This window comes from Cynocephalus volans, chromosome 2, assembly GCF_027409185.1.
Source record: "Cynocephalus volans isolate mCynVol1 chromosome 2, mCynVol1.pri, whole genome shotgun sequence".
Taxonomy (NCBI): Eukaryota; Metazoa; Chordata; class Mammalia; order Dermoptera; family Cynocephalidae; genus Cynocephalus; species Cynocephalus volans.
In genome coordinates, this window is record NC_084461.1 from 8,456,059 (window position 1) to 8,477,139 (window position 21,081).

A 21,081-nucleotide genomic window follows, 5' to 3' on the forward strand; every position below is an offset into this window, starting at 1 on the left:
CCTCCGGCTATGTTTGTACAAGTGTGAGCTATTCCTACAGCACACCCCATTTCTGCAATTGAAAACTGGCATTAAAAGTATATTGTGAATAATAGCACCAACATGTAAAACAATGTAAACGAGGGAACATTATAGACCACTTTGGTTTTGGCTTCACAAGTGAGTCCTTCCTCAGATTTAAGGAGAGGTGACACCTCCCTATTCACCCTGGCATCCCCAGAGCCACTCATGGGATAGGAGCTTAATCTTTATTCAATAAAATGGGCAAACATGCAGCAAAAAAGATTAAAAAATCAAGATACCTAGATTCTATGTACTGAAGTGTCAGCTCAAAATCTTTTGATCAGAGGGAAGTCTCTGCAGTTTTTGTTTGACTGTTTATTTATTTGGTTTTAGAAAGGGTTTTGGGAAGGAGTCTGCTAAGAAAAAATGTTGTCCTCTACAACATGAAACCCACAATAGGTCCCAGCTAGGCTTGTCTCCATACTTTTCGTGTGTTTGTTGAGCAGAATTCACATCAGTGTAGATCTGCAGGTCTCAGACTGGGATAGGGGTGTGGGGGAAATGCTGTTCTATGCAGCCATAAGGCATGAAAACGTCTCCTGGAATTATGTCCCCAGCTGTACAATGGAGCGCTGGACTGAAATACGATTTCTAAAAAGTGGACGAGAGAATGAACCACCCAAAGATACAAATAAATACAAGAAACCATCCTTGAACTACAAACTCCACCCCAGGACAGGAAGTCCTCAGCTGCAGGAAAGAGGGACAACATTAGAGGACATCATGTAAATGTTAAGTTTGGCTGGATATCTGAATTGCTTTCTAAAAAATATGAACAAGCAACACGAATTCAACCAAACATTCTCTTTTAATTTCAGTGCTTGTGCCTAATACAACCAGAAGTAGATGAGGTGAGCTACAGAAATTGCTCCCAAATAGGTGCCCAAGTTGGAGAGCACATTAAATCAACTAAGAGGCTCAATGAGGGTCCTCTATGAATAATCCACAATTAGCCCAAAACTGTCAGCAGAGTTGCAATCAAAGACGGAAGATGCATTTGGAAAAGAATATCTTGTGATTGTTTTAAAAGAAAGTTCTACTAAAGCTTTAAATTTAGAAAGCACATTCAATTACTTACTTTTAATAGTCAAAAACATGACATTTTTTAATACAGAGATGTGGGTTTCTTATGGCTGAGCATTTGTTATGCCTTTAAAGGAATATTTAAGGAATCTCTAAAGGAATGTTTTGTTCTGCGTGTACTGTGTATTCATGTGAGCCTAAAGAAGATTTTAAACTCAGGGCCATTTAGTGGAAATTGATATGATTGAGAATACAGTTATTGTGTTTCCATAGGTAAATTTCAAGCACAGTATTTTAATACTAGACATTGGAGAATCTTATCATAAAATGTATTGTAAACTATAAAGGAAAAATGTGTGTGTGTGTCAGAGAGAGATAGATAGATAGAGATAGAGAGAGAGAGAGAGAGAGAGAGAGAGAGACTTAAGTTACTTTTACAGAAGAAAACTTCTCTTTATAAAAACATTTCAACTATCTTTGCAGTCACTGTATTTGAATTATTGTAGGCAGAAAAAAAACCAAAAACTAATTTCTGTAAAGCCAATGAAATCTGTGCAACAGACTCTTCCAACACTATAAATAAAACATTTTTGTGAAATATTCCAGATCTCCATACCAATTGCGATTTCCAGAGATTGTAGATGATTACTTATATGTCGTAGAGACAGACTTTTGATGGATTAATTCCTATAATCCATCATTTTTCTTTTCTCCCCATCTGCGTCATGCATCATTCTTATACTTGATTGCCAAACTTTCAGTGCTAAATTTTAGAAAACTTATACTTTTGTGGCCATTGCCCATACCACTCGATTTTGTGTATGGATATTAACTTTTTCCAAATGCTCAATCCTCTTAACAAAATGTGGCATTTTTACTCTGACAGTCTTTCATATTTGCAAGCTCTTCGCTGAGATATTTCATAACAAAAGATAGCAAAGTTTCCATTTCTATGCTAACAAAAATATAATATCAAGTTTCAGTTAGGGAGATCAATCGTTTCCCTCATGGAAAAATATTTGGAAATGTAAGTGAACGCATTTTACAACCACAGTGCAATGGAACAGTTCCTCGTAAAGGTCAAGGTTAGCTGTTTAGGCTTCATGGTAAGGAATCATGTGAAAATCCTTCAATCACCTCCGTCAGAAACAGCAATTGCTAAGGAAGAACATGCCTTTTTCTATCAGTATTAAATGCCACTTGAAGGGAAGCTTCCATACAGGGTAAGGGAAGGAGAAAGCAGTTAGAATGATTTTGACCCCAACTAGCTGAAGCCATGGTGAGCTTTTGACCTTGCACATCAGCTGACTCCCAGCAGGGAGATGAGGACACCTGTATGATGTTTAATACCCCCTTGGAATTGTGCCATGTGCAACCTGCACAGCTGTATGCAGTGGCTTTGGAGGAGAACAGTGGAGTGGGCATCCCTTCTCAGGTGCATCTGGATAGCTGGGGCTTCCCCAAGAATCCTCTCATCCCTCTGGACCCGCAGGTAAACGTACACTCTGGAGCCACCAGGGATTGTCTGTCATGCTCAGTAGCTGACTAACTTTTTTCAGCTTTTAATTAGAATAACTCACTTTACTGAATTTGCAGTGGATCATACTCAGCTGGGCAAAACCAATTTCTATAAGCATATTAATGTTTATGTTAACATTAGGAGAACTGCAGTCTTCACGCTTTTCAATTCTTTTTCAAATATTAGCTGAGGCACAGAATGTCGTGGGGAAACGAGCCAACCTCCAGTAAATGCCTGGCCTTGAGTCTGCCTACGTCTAGCACTGCATGGGCTGGGCCGTCTTCCTTCTCTGCGCCAGGTTTCTACATCTGTAAGATGGTAACTCACACAACAATGCCACATTCTGTGTTGCTGGAAGGAACAAATAATAAATCCCCTAAGAAGAACTTTATACAATACCTGGCATATAGCAATTATGATTGATGATGATGATGATGGTAATGATAAATATTTTCATGTATAAAATTTTTTATGTTTCTGATGGAGTTAGAATCAACTATTTGATTTTATTTATTAAATTTTATTTAAGAACATTGCCTTCTTAGGATTATAAAATGATATTTTCATAAACAATGGATTAAATTAGTTGAATCTAAACCAGAAAGGCCTACTTGGCTCATTAAAGTAAGAAAAGTTTCTAGACCCACCCATACGTAGCCCATGAGAATAGCCCAGGCAAGGGGTTTCGCGTCAGCACATAGGACTTCACGGGTATTTTGAAGGGCAGAAATAAACAACTGGAAATGGATCTAGGCCCAAAGTAAAATAACAATACTTTAACCAACACATGATTTAGGTAACCTGGAAATGAACCTGTAGGCTTGCACATGTTGGGGTTACATTGTACAAATATAGCCAAAGTAAACACACTAAGTAAAAAGCAGAAAACTTTCTATGAACCTCCTCACAAAAATTTGCCTGTCCTCCAAGGCAGGACAACGGATCTTTAGGAAACCACTGACCAAAGATGAGAGGAACCACCACATACAAAGGAAACTAACAGTGACAAACTAACAATTATAAACAAGCAACGAGCCAATTTTAAAACTACTGTTCAGTTGTAAAAGTCTTTCAAGTTACCTTTCCTCTGTATTTTATAACAAATGGAGAAGCCACCTGTCCCATTTGAACAAAAGTAGACACCAACGCAAGGAGCTTGCTGTACACTTGAAGATATTTTAGGACTAAACATTAAATGGGGAACTAGAGATAATTTTAGCAATCTAAGAACGGAAATGAGCTTTTCTAAAAACTACAGGTATAAATTGCCCATAGAACACTGAAATGCTGCTCACCTGACACAGGCAAGATAGGGAACTGACTAACAGACACCACTGCCCCAGAAATCAAAATTCTGTCTGAATCTAACAAATTGTGCAACCAGGATGCTCAGAAAATATTTACAAAATGTATTATAAAAAAATTAGATTTTATACCATTACAGCATTTATACTTATCCAAACATTAGCATTATCGGAAATTCAGAAATTATGATTAAAACATTTCTTGAAATAAAACTACAAAAGTTGTTTACAGTGTTCTTTAAAATATCACCAAATTAAGAAGAATATAATTACTTTCTATTTTTGCAAATACAAAAAGAAAAAGCATGTGACTTGTAAGATAATCTGGAACTTTGATTCTGAACCCTAATTCCAAATAAGAGCAGTGATATTAAGTAGACAGGCTGTATGCAGTTCATGCTTTTAAAAAAATAAATATCATGTGAACCTAAAATAATTTTTGTTCTACTAGTGAGGTCTTCTAAAATTGAGCTAGCTCATATATTACTGGCCTGAGGCAAATTTAGCAGAGACTTTTCAGAAGTAAGACTGCAGCTGAAACAAATATAAAACGTACTTACTTGGACTTTTTAATGGATCTGGTTTTGCGGGTGTGGGATATTAGCTTTTACCCGTTAATCTCACAGTTCTCGGGTCTGTATTTTCAGAAGGGGCCACAGCATCCTGTATCTTTTCAGGACCTTAGGACAAAAAGACCTGGACCGGGGTCTTGCTCATCCAGCTGCAAGTACTCAACTAGTTTTCTACAGGTGTCGATTTTCTCCTTTGGAAAAGCAGGAATCCATGAGATGGCATTCCCTAAAGCATTTTGCAAACCCTAAATGTTGTCTCAAAAATGAGGTGATATTATCATTATTTTCATACCTCACAGCCTAATAAACTTCCAATCACCAGGTTTTACTTGCTTCTAAATTTATCTATAGTGCTATTATTTGACACCAACAAATTTTAGTGTATTACCTCTGATTAACCTTCACAGAATCCCTTTTGGCAGTGTTATTGATTATAATGTCTTTCTTCTTGACCTTTCTGGACCTTCTGTATCTATCTGTAATCCAGTTCTTTTGTATCTAGGAAATAAATTTCTATCCTTTGATCCCTGTTGATACCTTAAATCACAGCTTTTGGTCAACTGTTTTTTATGCTTTATGTGATATTTCGGTAAGAAACACAGTGGCAGCAATATGAAGTCTATTTCTCTTTTTAAATTATTTTTTGCTGTATCTGACACCATCTTTAGCTCTAGTCTTACATGCATCTGCTAAACCTTTGATGGAATTTTGAGTTACATTAATTTAAGAAGCGATCCTATTTATACAACATAACATTTTATATCTTCCTTCCTTTCATGTGTTGTAATTTTCAGCCATACCACAGAAGTAAGATTTGTGTTATGAGTTTATCTTCAATTAGTTTTCATGCTCATGATAATCTCCTAATGGTTCTCTCACCATTGGCTGAAAGCAAATGATCACAATATTATGAAAATCAAGGGTGCTAATGAATGAGAGAAGTGTTAAACGAAAGGCCAAACACTCCTCCTCGTAAGATACAGTTCATACTAAATACGAGTAAAATAAAGGAAGCTATTATCATTTATTACTTAACACTGAGCAAATAAATTATGCAAAGGGAGTTGTGTCATTAAATTCTATTTGTGCCCAGAGAACCAGCTCTCAAATGCTGGTCCAGTCACCTGCTAGCAACTTGCTGCTGGGCAAGTTCATTAATCTTTCTCAAGTTGAGTTTTCCCATCTCCAGTGGAGGTGATAATGAAAACTGCCTCACAAGGATATGGGGAGAATTAACATAATACATTTTAATTACCACTAACGCAGTGCATGCCATGTAGTAGGCGTGCAATAAAAGTTAATTATTTTATTACGTAACAGGATTTCAGGCTATTGCAACATACCTAAATAAATACTGTAGTATGTGTAGTTATAATTTAATTTCAATACTTAATTTGACATTACAAAGTAGGTTAGGATTTACAAGACTTGATCTAACAAGTTTTCATGGTTACTAGCTATTACAAAACAGGTTAAAAATGAAACATAAATATGCCAAAGATAATGAATATAAAATAAGTAATGTTTATATATTAATTAAAATATTAATAAGTATCTATCTATTAATATAACAACATTAATATAAAAGAATTTAAAATGTAACAAAATATGAAATGCTTGCTGTTGTTATATTGTTAAAGGATGTAACTTTTCTTTCCTAAAACTGTGTTGATGCCAGTAATGATGGGGATAGTAATTCCTATTTTCTGATGCCCATGTCGTATTCGGCACTGGGCTTGGACATACACAAATATCTTGTATGATATGTTATCTTGCAAACAGCTCTGTTGGTCAGGTGTTAATGCCTCGTATTTCATTTGTAGGCACAGACCTGGAGAAGTGGAACAGCATGTCAAGTCTCCTGGTGACTCAGAGGAAAAGCCAGGATGTGGGCGGGGCCTCTCTGACCACCATCCTGCTCTCCCCACCTGCTCTGTGAGGCCACATGCAGGAATGACATGCAGACCTGGGGAGGAACAACGAGAACCAGAGGATCCCAAATGCTCCTGTGGTTCTAGAGGCGCTTACTCAGAAGTGGGCGGTAAATGTTCTCTAAGCATCCTGGGATGTCTCGTTCCAAGCTCATTACAGGTCTCAGCCACAGGGAGGGACATTTGCTTGGAGTGTTCCCTCAGTCGGCTGGATACACGTGTCCCAGGGCCCAGAGAAAGAAAGCCAGGACCCAGAATCACCAATTGCAAGGCCTGGCCCTGCACTTGGCAAAGGAGAACACAGAAGCTCAGAGGGCAGTCAGTGGGTTTCAGGTTTGAATGATTAAGTGGCAGCACAAGATCCCTGTCCTCATGCTGTGACTGTCAATCTGCTCCCCAAAATAACCCAAGGTTCAGGTCCTCTAAGCTTTCAACTGAAACTTTACAAGCAGGGTTTCCTGGAGAGGACTGACGGCTCTAGGCCAGGGTCCTTAACTGTCTGAGCCGAACCACCTCCACTTTTTAAATTTCACTCATTTCATTAAAGGATTTTAATAAAGGCTTGGTCACAATTTTCACAGGTGTAACTGGGGAAGTCTTTTCATGAAATTTCAGTTTTCAAATGGTAGAGTAAGGAAAGATTCTTGAATCTTTTATAACTGTTCATACTTGAACTTGAAATCAACTGTTTCTTTTTCTATCAGCTGCTTTAATATGCAGGAAATTCAGGTTCTTATACTTTCCACAAACATGTCCTTTAATGTGTAAATGACATTTCATTATCAGACTATCATTTTTAACAAGCTGGAACTCAGAGAGGCCCCTGAAGGATAACAATTAAAGCACTGGAAGAAGGAAGGGGAAGCCAAACGTGAGACCTTCTGCCAGGACCTCACAGTGACTCGGGGTGGGAGGGACCGTCACCCCCTTCTCAAAGGAGGAGACTGAGACCAGAAACATCACCTGACTTGTTATCCAGCTAGACACTGGCAAGCAGACGATCACTTCATGACTCCAAAATCAATAAATTACCAATACTTACAGCCAATAATTACCTAGTTATTATCTTGATAAAAGACCTCCTTTAAAAACACACACTAGAATATGAAGACCAAGGATGCTGCTTTAGCTAAGTAACTATTTTCTTAAAATAAACTTCTTAGAAATTTAAATGACAGGATACACTTTCCAAGCAATCCAAAGAAACCAAGCCAGTCCTTTGTCCAGCTTTGGCTCCTCCGTGGGCATGGGCTGGCGTTCCTGCCTTCAGACAAACACACACTGGGATGCAGGAGAAAAGCTGTATGAGAAGGAAAACAAATGTTGTGCTTCTCCTGTAAAGAAGCAGATGCTCCTTTGTGCCCCAGTAACACTTTCCTGGAAGTGGTTCAACGTGGTGGGAAAAACAAGAGCAAAAAGAAACCACTAAAATACCTAAGAACTAATATTATTAGTCTCATTGGAGACGTTTGATATTTTTCTGGATTTGAAAGATGAGGTTATATTGGTTTTAGAAACCATAATTCTGTAATAAATAAAACAATAAATGCATTGACATTTTAGAAAGACCTTCATTTTTTACATTTATAATCAGATGTGTCATGAGCACACACACGCACAAATTCCATTAACTACATAGAGATATGCTACACTCTTTCCTTATAATAATTTTTTTCTTTCATTAAATTGTTTTTGAATGTAGTTATTGTAGTCAATTCACAATAGGAAAATGAACGATGTAAACTTTTTTCTGAATACTTTGTACTGCAAAGTGTTTAAAATCTAAGGGACAAAGTCAACTCAGGTCATCCACCCTGTGGTTTTCCAAGCAGGTGAGACAAGCTTTCTGTGGGAGTACAGACCCCAGTGCTCAGACATCACGCCACCACGAACAGGAGACGATACACTTCAGCAAAGAATAAAGTCATCCCATTTGAATGGTTTTCCTAGAATATGTGAGTGTTCATAGATATATCCTTCACATTTTAATAAATAATTTTAAATTTCGCATCTGAAATGTCATGAACATATAATTCTAAACTGTACACTAAGATTTTTCATGGTTTGAAGTTAGATCAAGCTGATTTGCAAAGAACTGTCTCTATAATCAATAATAAATTCTATTACAGCTACTACAACATCTTTGCTAGTGTGAAAGGGAAGAAATCTAATTGCAAATCCCGATAAGAAAAGTCTCCTTGGGTCTGGTGCAATATCTGACAAAGTACCTCATATCCCTCTTTCTCTCTCTGAATTTCCCAAGGCTATCTGGGGTGAGTGGATTTTGCATCTCACAAAAGCAGGCTGTACAGCACACAAAAACATCGCTCAGCCTTGGGAAGCTGGGGATGGAAGTGCTGCAAAGACCTACTGCAAAGATCAGCAAAGAAGGTGCCCAGGCAGACCTTCTCATGCTGACCATCTCCACTGGAACATTCTCCCCGTCTCTCTGCATCCACTCTGTGGAGCCCGTGCCAGGGCGGCAAGTGGGGTGAGTGCCCCACAGTGTCCAGGCTCAGCCGTGCTTGAAGCAGAAAGAGCAAAAGGCGGCCTTCTGAAAAGAGCTTGCACAAGTGGAATTTTATTTGACTGTTTAGTGTTTAAAAGTGATATGACCTGCTAAGGCCGGAGCAAAACAAAACCGTAAGTTCTCTTTGATCCCCTCTGAATTGGTACCAACTTGCTCTGACAAGAGCTCTACATGCTTTCTCAGTCCCCAGAGTGTGGCAGGTTCATCCCGCATCGTATACCATGGTGTGGGCCCAGCATGGTGACATTATTCCATTTCCCAAACCAGATACAGAGACCAGTTAAGCAGGCTGAAGTTTCTGTAATAGCTCAGAAATCAGAACTGAAAAACTCTTGGGGCAGTTTATCCCATATGTGAATACTTAATCCAAGAAGCCTCCAGGCTACTCTAAATTTCCACTATCTCCTCTGAACATTCTTATTAACCAGAGAAACTTGTCTAATTCACAGCATTGGGTATGTGCAGAGCATCTGGTTCCTGAACATGTTGTGTTTACAGAGCATTTAATGTTTGTAGAACATCTCGTGTGTGCCAAGAATCAAATGGTTACTGATCTAGTGCTTGAGAGAACCCAGTGTGTGGACATGTCATGTTTACAGAGCATTTAGTATCTGCACAGCATAAAGTGCTTTCAGAACATCTCGTGTGCGCAGAGCACTTAGTGTTTGCAGAACGTCTCGTGTGTGCAGAGCAATTAGTGTGTGCTCACTCTGGACTCCCAGCTCTGAATTGTGGGACTGGGGGTGAGAAGGAAGTGACTCACCACGTTACAGCCTGCACAGTCGGGCCCATTCTCACAGGTCCTGCGGCGAGCTTGAATGCCGCCCCCGCACTGGGCTGTGCACCGTTCCCAGGGACCCCAGCCTGTCCAGAACACATGTGGGGGGCACAGCAAGTGCTCATTGCAGTATCTGTAATGGGGAAACCAAGAGGAAAAGGAAACTGTTCAGCACCGCATGAGACCACTGACCTTTCCACTCTCTGCCCCTGCGCCAGATGTTGAACACATGGGCATGCTCTGCGTGGAGGGGCTTTGTATTCGGAGTGGTTGCACCATACAGGAGGCAGATGTGGCGCTGGCCATGCTGTGTGCGCACAGACAATGGGATGCATGGCAGACAGTGAAGAAAATGCTAAACTCACAATGCAGGATGGATCTTCCTGTGCAGCCAATTAAAGGAGAAACAAAACAAAACAAAACCCTTCAAACAAACACCCAAAAATAAGAGCATATAGAAAATATCTAGGCAGGGCATTTATCTTCTAAACATACACATTGAAAGGTAAAGTAGGTTATGAATACAAAGTCAGCATAGCTTTATTTGGAATTCATTTCTCATTCTTGAATCAAGTAAGTCTCACAATCTTATTAGGACAAGTTAAAGAAAAGTTAACACATGAGTTTAGCATGAAGGCCCATGCTCTATATTGCTTAGGCTATTGTATTTTTAGATTTCTTTGTAGGCTTTCAGAATGATGCCAAACAACCTTCATGTAAAAGATGACCAGTTATTCAAAATTAATTGAATTACTATACAATTTTACAAATATTAGTCCTAGTTTTCAGTGAATGAATACACATCTATACATCTACATACCCATTTTGCCAGTTTTTAGCCAAATACCCAAAGCCTCCTTTGGCCCTATGATGGGTCACATTTCTCTTTGATCTTTAATACTCAAGTGAAATGAAATGAAGTGAGGGAAACAAACAGAAAACAAGAAGGACACAGTACTATGCAGGTTACAGCTCACAGGGCAGAAGTCACTCTGAACACAGCCACATTTAGTGAGACACATTGGGTGACTTACAGGACTGTTTAAATTCAACAGTCCATCTTCTAAGCCCAAATTTAGCTTCTAGAGAATACTAGAATGCAAGCCTTTTTCTATGGTCTTCCTTTCTTGCCAGGCCATCTTCCCTAAGAATCAGGAGGCAAAGGTTCTGATCGGCTGGCCTAAGTCAATTGCTTTTAATATCATCAGTGCTAACAAAGTTCATCCTGCAGGACACCAGGCAAAGGGAAGTACGGAGTGCTTCCTGATCACAGGTGTTCGTGACCCAAGAGGAACACGGGGAAATGGACACAAGCTCGGGATGTGCAGGACAGAAAACACTATCTTGATGATCAGTGCATCGGTGCATTTTATACATGCAAAGGAAATGCATTTCTGAAGTAGAAAATAAGGGCAAATGGTATCCAACAACCCGGAAAAGGAATGCGGGGAGTGTAGCTTCCTGACAGCAAATGCTGATAAGATTCAATTGTTTTTCCATCAACCAGAAAACCTTCATGGAGAAACTGAGGGCTTCAAGAACAGGTGTAGCACGGAAAGTAGAAAGCAAGGCCAAGCTGAAGGGCGCAGAAGGATGAGGCTCTCTGAGCACCTGCTGTCACTGAGGAAGAAAATGGAAGGTAGAAGTGGGACGAGTGACATAAGAAAGGTAAGAAAGTGACCAAGAAGACAAGAACAGAAAAAGGTGACAGGGAGTGGAATGACCTAACTTTACCACGTAGGGTGGAAGGACTGGAACTTTATTTGTAAGCAACCAAGAAAGTTCTGCTGAGTCCAGAGACAAAATAGCACCATCAGATTTAGACTGAAGACTCATCTCCAGGGGTTGGTGTCTCTTCCTGATGGTGGCCTGGGACCCTGAATTTGAGGAGCTTCCCATGTTTCATTATGGGGTCTGCACCTCCAAAGGCAGGCGAGTCCACCCGCAGGAAGAGCTGATGGAATGAATACCAACCCCAGGAATGCAGATCGCAACCAACCAAGTGAGAGATGGTCTAAACCAGATAAATAAGATGGTGGGGAGAGGAAAGAGGGGGAGGAATAGATATCGATGAAGTCTGGCGTAGTGGAAATGCCATATGGCAACTGTGCGAAAGTACAGAAAAACAAACACGCACATCAACAGTGCAGTCCAAAGCCAGCGTCTCACCTGAGAGTGGGGGGCACTCTTACTTCCAGGGACAGGTGACATGTAGTGGCCCAAGGAACCTCCAGAGAATCCAGGACCAATCAGGCAAACAGTTTAGGTTTCTACACTTTCACATACAAGAGCAGCCAATGGAACTGAACAACCATCAATCTTCATCTTTTCGAAGCTTATGGTAACAGAGAAATGTAGGTTTCCCTCTTGGGGGAGTATCTACAGTCTCCCAGTGCCCGGCCTCTCAGAGCCACTGGACATTCTTATCTGCTGTAGGGAAAGGAGAGGAGACTCCTAACTGAGAGAGGATGGCCTCTAGATAGAAGAGCCAAGACAAAAGTGAAGATAGGAGAGAATAAAAGAATTTGACTTTAGGGAGAATGTGCAAATGTGTGGAGTTACTATCAGCAAATAGTACCACATGTGCTGGTGCAAGCAGTATTCTAGAAGCAAATTGCCATTTATCTTCAGAACACATTTTGGAAAAGTCAAGAAAACTCAGAACACTGGAACTCTCAGCATTTAATTCAAAATATCCACATGTAGCACTGTGGGTAGAACGAGAAATAGAAGGCCACATCCGTTTCCAAGCTGATTCACCAACATTTAATAGGTATAGGCTTCCTACACTCCCTAATTTCAGCTTTCAAAACCAAAAACAAACAAGCAAAAAAAGGGTAGGGAGCGCAAAGGAAAATCTTACAAAAGATGCTTATAAAACCCTTGGCATTCAAAGAAAAGTACAGCAACTCAGCTACCGTTTCTCCATATCAAAATAAAGCATAGTGCCTAAATACTTTCTCATATTTGTCTACAGCAGGCCACCTCTCAAAATTCTCAGCATGTTATTATAGTTAAAAATCTGCAGCACAGTAACCTGGGCATGCAGCACGAACTTTCAACCAGTGTTAACAAATTATCTATTTGTCTGAATTTCAAGGTTGTCAACAACTTGCCTTCCCTTTTCTTTTCTTTATCCTTCTGCAGTAGTCCTCTGAAACAAGCCTCACTGGCATCTGGTAAGGTGTCGGCCTGTGAGACTGCAAGATCTCTAATGAGAGGTCAGAGAGACACAGAAATTGCTTGCCTAGCTCTGTCCCTTTGTGTGTGCATTCTCACTAGGTATCTAACCTGGAAGAGACTGCTTGAAGGCAAAGCCCTTCCAATCCCCTAATTCTGAATTTTCTGCAATGGTGAGAAAGCAGTTTCCCTCTGACCCCCTCCCCAGCTCCACCCCAACCAACTCATGCTCCTGAGAGACGGTCCTCTTATTAAACTACCCAAACAACACTGGGTATGCTAGTTCATTACCTTGGCATCTCTGCTTGTTGAAGGATTTTTCTTAATTTATGGATAAAACATCTACACAATGGGCCTAAAGGTTTTGAAATTTTATTGGCTCTCTTGGGTCTCTGGTATCTCATAGCATTGAAAATTACAGATGCATTTCATGATGCATTAAAAAATTAAGATTTTAATTTTGCCCTTGGCTGCTTATTCTTATTATGCATGTAAAAGCTAATTAATGATCCAGCATTGTTTCCCCATAAATTATCTATTTTTCTACAAACCCAGTCTCTGTGAAAAGAATCTTTCATAATCCCATATAGACTGGGTTCTCAACACTCTACCATGTTTCTTTCATATTTTTTATGCTATAAATATTGTAATGTTCCAGTCAAATCCTTGCTAGTTTCTCACTGTAACCTCTGTTAGCCTGAACCAATCAGGGCCTTTTCAGAACTATTTTCTCTATGGTTCACTCTAAGTGATCATTCCTTTACTGGGCCATACTGGAATAGTTAAATATTTTATGGCATCAGAGAAACTGTACGTACATTAAGTCTACCATGATAGTTAAGGCAACCCATTAGGGTAGAGTAATAACTTGCAAAGAGCATCGCTTTGGCTCCCCAAAACCCATTGGTTCCTGGGACCCTTAACTTTGATAATGCACTGGGGCAGACTCTAATGTGGCCCCCACCTCCTACAATTCACACCTTGTGTAATCCCCTCCCACTGACTATGGGTGGGACCTGTCACTTGCTTCTCAACAACGGAATATGTCAAAGATGATAAGATGTCACTTATGTGATTAGGTCACATAAGATGGTAATACCCTTATTTCAGGAAAACTCTCTTTCTTGCTGGCATTGAAGAAGTAAATAATCAGGTCAGGAAGGCCCAGCTGTCAAGAGATTGAGGGCAGCTTCCGGCTAATGACCAGCAAGGAACTGCTGAGACCCTCAATCGGCCAGCCCACAAGGACCTGAAGGATGACACCACATGACCTGGGAAGCAGCTTCCTCTCCAGTTGGCCTCAGATGAGACTGTAGTCATGGCCGGAACTTTGACTGCACCTTATGGTAGCGTGAAGGACCCAGGTGAGCTGTTTTAGACCACAAACCCACAGAAACTGCGAGAAAATAACGTGGTGCTTAAAGCAGCTAAGTTCGTGGTAGTACTGCTACGTAACAACTATTAAAACAGATTTAGGTACCTGAAAGTGCAGTGCTACCATGAGAGACACCAAAAAAATGTGAGAGTTGCTTTGAGACCAGGAAACAGACCAAGAAGAATTTTGAGGATCATGGCAGCAAAAACTTAAATCACCTTAAACAGGCTGTTAGTAAGAATCTGGACTTGGAGGACATTGTCATGAGAGTTTAGAAAGAAACAGTTTTTTGTAAAGAGAGTTTATAAAAAACTAAAAACTGCACAACAAAAAAAGACTAATAGTATATTCACCACAAAAAAAAAAAGAAAAGAAAAAGAAGTGAGGTAATGCTTATGATAATTAGCTCAATTTAGCCATTCCACGACATATGCATACTTCAAAACAACATGTTGTACACAATAAGTATACACAATTTCTATTTGTCAAAAAAATAATTACTTAATTAAAAAGAAAGACAGGGCTGGCTGGTTAGCTCAGCTCATTAGAGTGTGTTGTTATAACACCAAGGTCAAGGGTTTGGATCCCCACACCGGCCAACAGAAAAAAATAAAATAAAAAGACAACCCAATTAAAAAAGGGCAAAGGACTTGAACAGACATTTCTCCAAATAAGATGTTCAAATGACTGATAAGCACATGAGAAGATGTTCAACATCGTTAATCATTAGGAAAATTCAAATCAAAACCACAATGGACCCCACTTCATACCTGCTAGGATAGCTACCGAAACCCCCAGAAAATAGTAAGTGTTGGTAAGGACATGGAGAACTTGGAACTCTCATACACTGCTGGTGGGAATGCACAACGGTAAACAACTGTGGAAAGCAGCTTGGCAGTTTCTCAGAAAATTAAACACAGTATTAACATATGACTCAGCAATTCCACTCCTAGACCTATATACAAGAAAACTGAAACAGGGACTCATACTGGTAACTGTGTACCAACATTCATTATTACAGTGTTATTCACAATAGCCAAAAGATGGAAATAACCAAAGCATCCATTGATGAGTAAATGGATAAACAAAATGTGCTACAGCCATACCACTGAATACTATTTGACCCTAAAAAAGAAATGATGTTCAGATACGTGCTACAACATGGATGAACCTTGAAAAAATTATGCTAATTGAAATAAGCCAGACACAAAAGGGCAAATACTGCAGAATCCACTTATATAAATATCTAGAATAGGCAAATTAAAAGAGTCAGAAAATAAATCTGAGATTACTGTGGGCTGGGAAGAGGCTCTAATAGGAAGTTAGTACTTAATGCTTACAGAGTTTCTGTTCGGAGTGATGAAAATGTTTTGGAAATAGTGGTTATGGTTGCACAATATTATGAATGTAATTAATGCCACTAAATTGTATAATTACAAATGCTTAAGTGGCAAATTTATGTTATAGATATTTTACAACAATTAAAAAAAGAAATATATGTATATTATTAGAAACTGGAAGAAAGGAGAATCATGTTACACAATGGCAGAAAGCTTCCAAAATTGTCGCCTGCAGATCATGCATGTGTGAAGCAAGTTATACAGCTAAGGAAATTTCCAGGCAAAGTGTAAAGGTACTTCCTGGTTTCTTCTTGCTGCTTATAGTAAAATGCAGGGGGGAGCAAAAAATTGAGGGATGAACTACTAAACAAAAGTAACAGTGATTGGATGATTTTGAAAATAAGCCTCTTCTGATGGCAAAAGATGCTAAAATTACGAAACTGCTTTCAAGCACTGCCAGGAAAGATTGGTATAAAGTAAAAAGCTGAGGGTGTGACTGTACAACCTTAGAAAGAGCAAAAGATTAGAGTATTTAATTGCACAGGAGGTCCTTTCAAGAGGTCAAAAGCAAGCGTGTGCCTCACAGATTCCCTCAATCACACCAGAGGGGCCTCTAGCAAGCTTGAAGATATTGTCCCTCAAGCATCTCTGAAGGACCCCATGGTAGAGCAGGACTATCTCACAAAGATTTGTGACTTTAGCTTTTGTTTAGTGGAGTAAACCCCAGGGAAATCCATGAAAGACCCATGTTTTTCAGAGTTATTTTGGCAATTAGACCACTAGCTTGGACCAGACAGAGAAAGTACAGATGAAATGCTGTTGGAAACCTAACATTCTATGGGCAGGAAGCAAGCTGATACAATACCCAGCTGTAAGCACAGGCTGCCTTCATGAAAAAGGAAGAATGATTCAGGAAGCAGAAACAAGAGGACAACAGGCCGAGCTGAGAGCCACGGAGCATTACACCCAGATTTGGAAACCTAATCAAGCAACTCCCAACACCTGCCATTCAGAATGTCTGTGGCGCAGTGATTCCTTTGTAATTTCCATTTTCCCTGTTTTTGAAATGTTTAGAGCTATCATCCTTTGCCCATCCTACCACTGTATGGTGAGTGTGTTGGCGGCAGATAACTTGTCTCTTTTGTTTTAGAGTGATATGGTCAAATGTGTGCTCCCCCCGCAAAGTTCATGTATTGGAAACTCGATCCCCATTGTATGTGTTAAGAGGGTGGGAAATCTGATCATGGTATTTGAAAGGTGGGGCCTTTGAGAGGTGACTGCATTGTGAGGACTGTGGCATTGTGGATGTATTGATCCATTCATGGAGTAATAAGTTTCATGGGCATGGTTCTGATAGCTTTAAAAGGAGAGCAAGTGAAAAGATTTGTTTCTCTTGCTCATACCAGTCTCATCCTGTGAAACCCTACATTGCCAGGTGACCCTGTAGAGAGGTATGGCAAGAAGAAAGCCCTCACCACATGCACCCCCTGGACTGTGGACTTCCCAGCTTCCAAAACTGTAAGAAATAAATTTCGTTTTCTTTATAAATTACCCAGTCTCAGGTATTCCATTAAAATTGACAGAAAATGGACTAACACATAGGGATTGATGGACTGAGAGGAACTACACCCAGAAGCTTCATCCACATATGACTTAAATGATAAAGTGCTAGACTTTGGTGAGATTTTTGATTTAATGAGATAAGACTTTTGGGAACCTTGGGAGTCAGTGAAATGCATTTTGCATGGGACGGGGAGCATGAATGATTGGGAAACAGAGAATTGACTGGGAAGATAGACTCTAAGGTGACTGGTGACCCCAGTGATCCCTGCCTTCTGATATTCACACCTGGGAGAATCCTCTCTTCTTGACTGTGGAGGGGGCCTGTGACTTCTAACCAAAAGAATACAGCAAGGTGATGATATGTCACTTTTGTGATTACATTACAAGTTTGTAATGCTCATTCTTGTGAGGAAACCCTCTTCCTGGCTAGATTTGAGGAAGAAGGTGACTACATTGGGAAGGCTCATTTGGTAGGAAACTGAGGCAGTCTCTGGATCACAAGTAAACTGAAGTCCTTAGTTTGACACCCACAAAGAACTGAATACTGACAACAACATGCAATCTTGGAAGTGGGTCCTTCCCCAGTCGAGCCTCAGATGAGACTGCAGCTCTGGCACATGCCTTGATTCAAGCCTGGTGAGCCCTGAGCAGAGGATACAGGTAAGCCGTAATGGACCTCCTGACCCACTGAGGCTGTGAGATAATGCATATGTACTGTTTTGAGCCACAGTGCTTGTTACATAGCAGGAAAAAACTCATGCAGAGAATGACATCTGCATCTTGATCATATTTGCACAGAGGTCCATTCCTTCCTCCTCATTCGTGGTCTCTCTGAGAATCAGTGCTAAGTTCCTGCTACTCAAGAAAATCTTTTTTAAGGAAAGTTCAGAACAGAAAGACTGTCCTTGTGTTCTAAAGTACATGTAAAAAATAAGGTAGATTTTTTTCCTTTATCTGTTATTTCAAAAAAATAATGTAAATATTTCTGAGATTATAGTTGCAACAAAGCTCCCACCAAATTATTCCATACATTGGAGATTTTGTCCCAGATGAACTAACTGTAATCTGTGCATTAACTTTGAGATATTTGGGGGAGAATCGATTCATTCACTTGTGGTCACCAAGGATATTTTCAGGGTTGATGGTATTTCAATAAGTATGATATGATTGCATTAATGATTTCATACATTAGTCCTCGGTATTTGTATTCTCCTAAGGAGACCATGGCCTCCTGTAATCTTGGGTTTAATTCTCAAATATCACCACTATCAGAATCAGGATGGTTTTTCCTTTATACTACTTAGGTGGTGAGACCTCCCACGTAATGTGGCAAAGAAGTCTAAGAACCTTTTGCTTGTGAAGACCAAGGAAGAGACATCAGGTATTCATTTTTTCTAGTTTTTATTAACCTCTTTGTAGCCTCCTAGAAAGGCTACTCAACAGAGAGGATTAAATTTTATAAAAATCTTCCACAGTCCCTGTCCTTACCATCCACCTTTACTTAAGTTCAGATTTTCCTCCACTGAGCATAAAGTTTTCTAGCCCAAGTAAACACTTCTCCTGTAAAAACAGAACATTTTAAATGTGAGTCCCCAAACATACCAGCCTTCTTTTTTCCGATCTTTTCCTGAACACATAGCTTTATGAACAACCGTGTGGTTGCAGAATATACATATACGTTAGGCACAGAATTAAATGCTTTCTTCCTTGCTGTGTGCTCAGCCTGGGAAAGGTGATACAACATATCAGGTTTGCCGTGGTGCCAGATTCCAGGGAAGACTGCACACCTGAAAGTGACTTTGCCTGAATGAACTGTATTATGTGAAAATGTATAGCATTTAAAAACTTCCATCCAGTTCTAAATCTTGCAAGGCTTAAAAATAGCGAGGAGACAGTTTTTCCATAATTGGCTTTCCACTTCTAAACTGGTGTTAGGTAGAAAATGACAGACTGCACAGGACTGTCTCAGGGGACTACGTCAAAAATGACAAACCCTGTTTTTTAAAAATCATCTTCGTTTTCTTCTTAGTCAAAAGGAATGAAATCTTAATTGGCCAGTGGGAAACACAATAAAGAAAGAAAGGAATGATTCTCCCTCATTGATTCTAGGTGGAAATAAATACCTAGTAGAGAACTATCTACACAGTAAGCTTGTTGGTTTTGTTTGTAGAAATACTAATCCCGTAGCAAATGACTGCATGCAGTATTTTTATGAGAGGCTCCACTGAGCTTATGTTACCAAATGCAAGCCAATTACATTTTAATTAAAAGGCATTTAAAGCCATCTAATAAGTTTATGTCAGTACAGCACGATACAAATCCTAATAGTACTGTGAAATTCACCTACTTGGATTCTCTCCCAACAGTGATACACTGGAATATACATTCAATAGGCAAAAAGATTCAATGATCACAACTGTAGATTTTGAAGCCAAAATCTTTGTCTAATTCTATACAAAGAGAAAAATTTTTAAATCCAAGACTAACATGCAATGTTGTCATAATGTGCAGAAAGCTTAAAATACACATGGGAAAAAATCCCCACTTTGGGTTGCACTGAAGCCTGATTGAGGGTATTTGTCGATAGATTAATGTGTACTTATAGATCTAACCAAACCTCTGACTGTAGTTCTCACCTGCACTCCAGCTGCCTCATTTAGTTCTGATGGAAACTTTACCTCATCTGCCAATAGAATCTGGACCTGGGACCTTCTTAGGTTCTCCTCAAAATTATAGCTTTTGAGAGGGATCTAGTTGATGCAGATTTCTCACAAGAACAATCGTCTTCCAGCAGACTCACTTTCCAGGTCTCTAGGAGCCCAGACTGGAGGTGCCTGCCATCCCTGGGTCTCCTGCCTTGGGAATCCCTCAGCTGAGACAACCTGACCATGCAGGCACCACAGCAGCCCAGTGATGCTGTCAACAGGAGGCTTCGGTCAAAATTAAATGATGTCAGAAAAAGAAGAGGACGAATCAGCCCAACGGAAAGGGATGCCACATGTAAGCTAAGATCCAGAACTAAAACCATGGGGAAACCGACCACACTGGAAGGAGAGGAAGCGTGAGGGTAGATGCTGGGTGCACAGTGGTACCTACCTCTCCTCGCGGTTCTGTCCCACGCACACCCGGCCCCCGTGCCGAGGAGTGGGGTTGCTGCAGGACCGCTGCCGCACCTGGAAGCCGATCCCACAGGTGGTGCTGCAGGGAGACCACGAAGTCCAGGGGGTCCAGCCTCCATTCCTGTTGGGGGGGAGGAAACGCAATCACTCGGTCAAACCAGCTCAGAGTCCAAGCCCTGTCTGCACCCACTGCCAAAGGCATGTGCACCCTGGCAGGAGCATCTGGTGGTGTGGTGCTGGGAGGGGGGAACGCCAGCCATAGGGCTGACCGGACTGTGCCATGTGAATCTCAACTATGTGAGCCAGAGTCAAGACAGGAAATTCAAGAATAAAGTTTTACGTTCATTATAACAATTTTACAAGGGCTGTATAAGAAACTATTAATAAACTTTAGTTAAAAAATGTATAAAAATTTAACATTATAAAAATGTTAAACTTTAGTTATAAAAATAACATTATAAGAATGTTGTGCCCCTGAAAAACATTTAGAAATGAATCCCTAAACACCTAAAGTTTGATTTTATTTGACTTTTATTATATCTGTTATAATCTATGAAAAGTGCACCTTTGAAGAAAACAATCATCTAAAACTATACATAATGCTTTCTTTTAAAATCTATTAACATCAGTGAAAATCAGTAACTCTCCTGACAGCATTCACATTGATAAAGAGTGCCATCATGTGAGAAGCTTTAAAACAAACTTTATTAAAAAGGAAGTAAAGATATTTAAATTCAGATTCTTGGGTATTTTCCTGAAAATTGACAAAGATGTAAAGAGCAGA

At 39.9% G+C, this 21,081-nt stretch overlaps 1 protein-coding gene across 2 annotated transcripts in view; it reads right to left on the bottom strand.

The window, feature by feature from the left end:
- SEMA5A (semaphorin 5A) overlaps positions 1–21,081 on the bottom strand; it is a 484,391-nt gene that overhangs the window by 46,601 nt on the left and 416,709 nt on the right. For both annotated transcript variants that reach the window (XM_063085994.1, XM_063085995.1), the window contains exons 15-16: positions 20,275–20,418; positions 9,706–9,853 (exon numbers count right to left, since the gene is read on the bottom strand). In XM_063085994.1, coding sequence (XP_062942064.1) covers positions 9,706–9,853; positions 20,275–20,418 — 292 coding nt within the window. The remainder of the gene's footprint in view (positions 1–9,705; positions 9,854–20,274; positions 20,419–21,081) is intronic.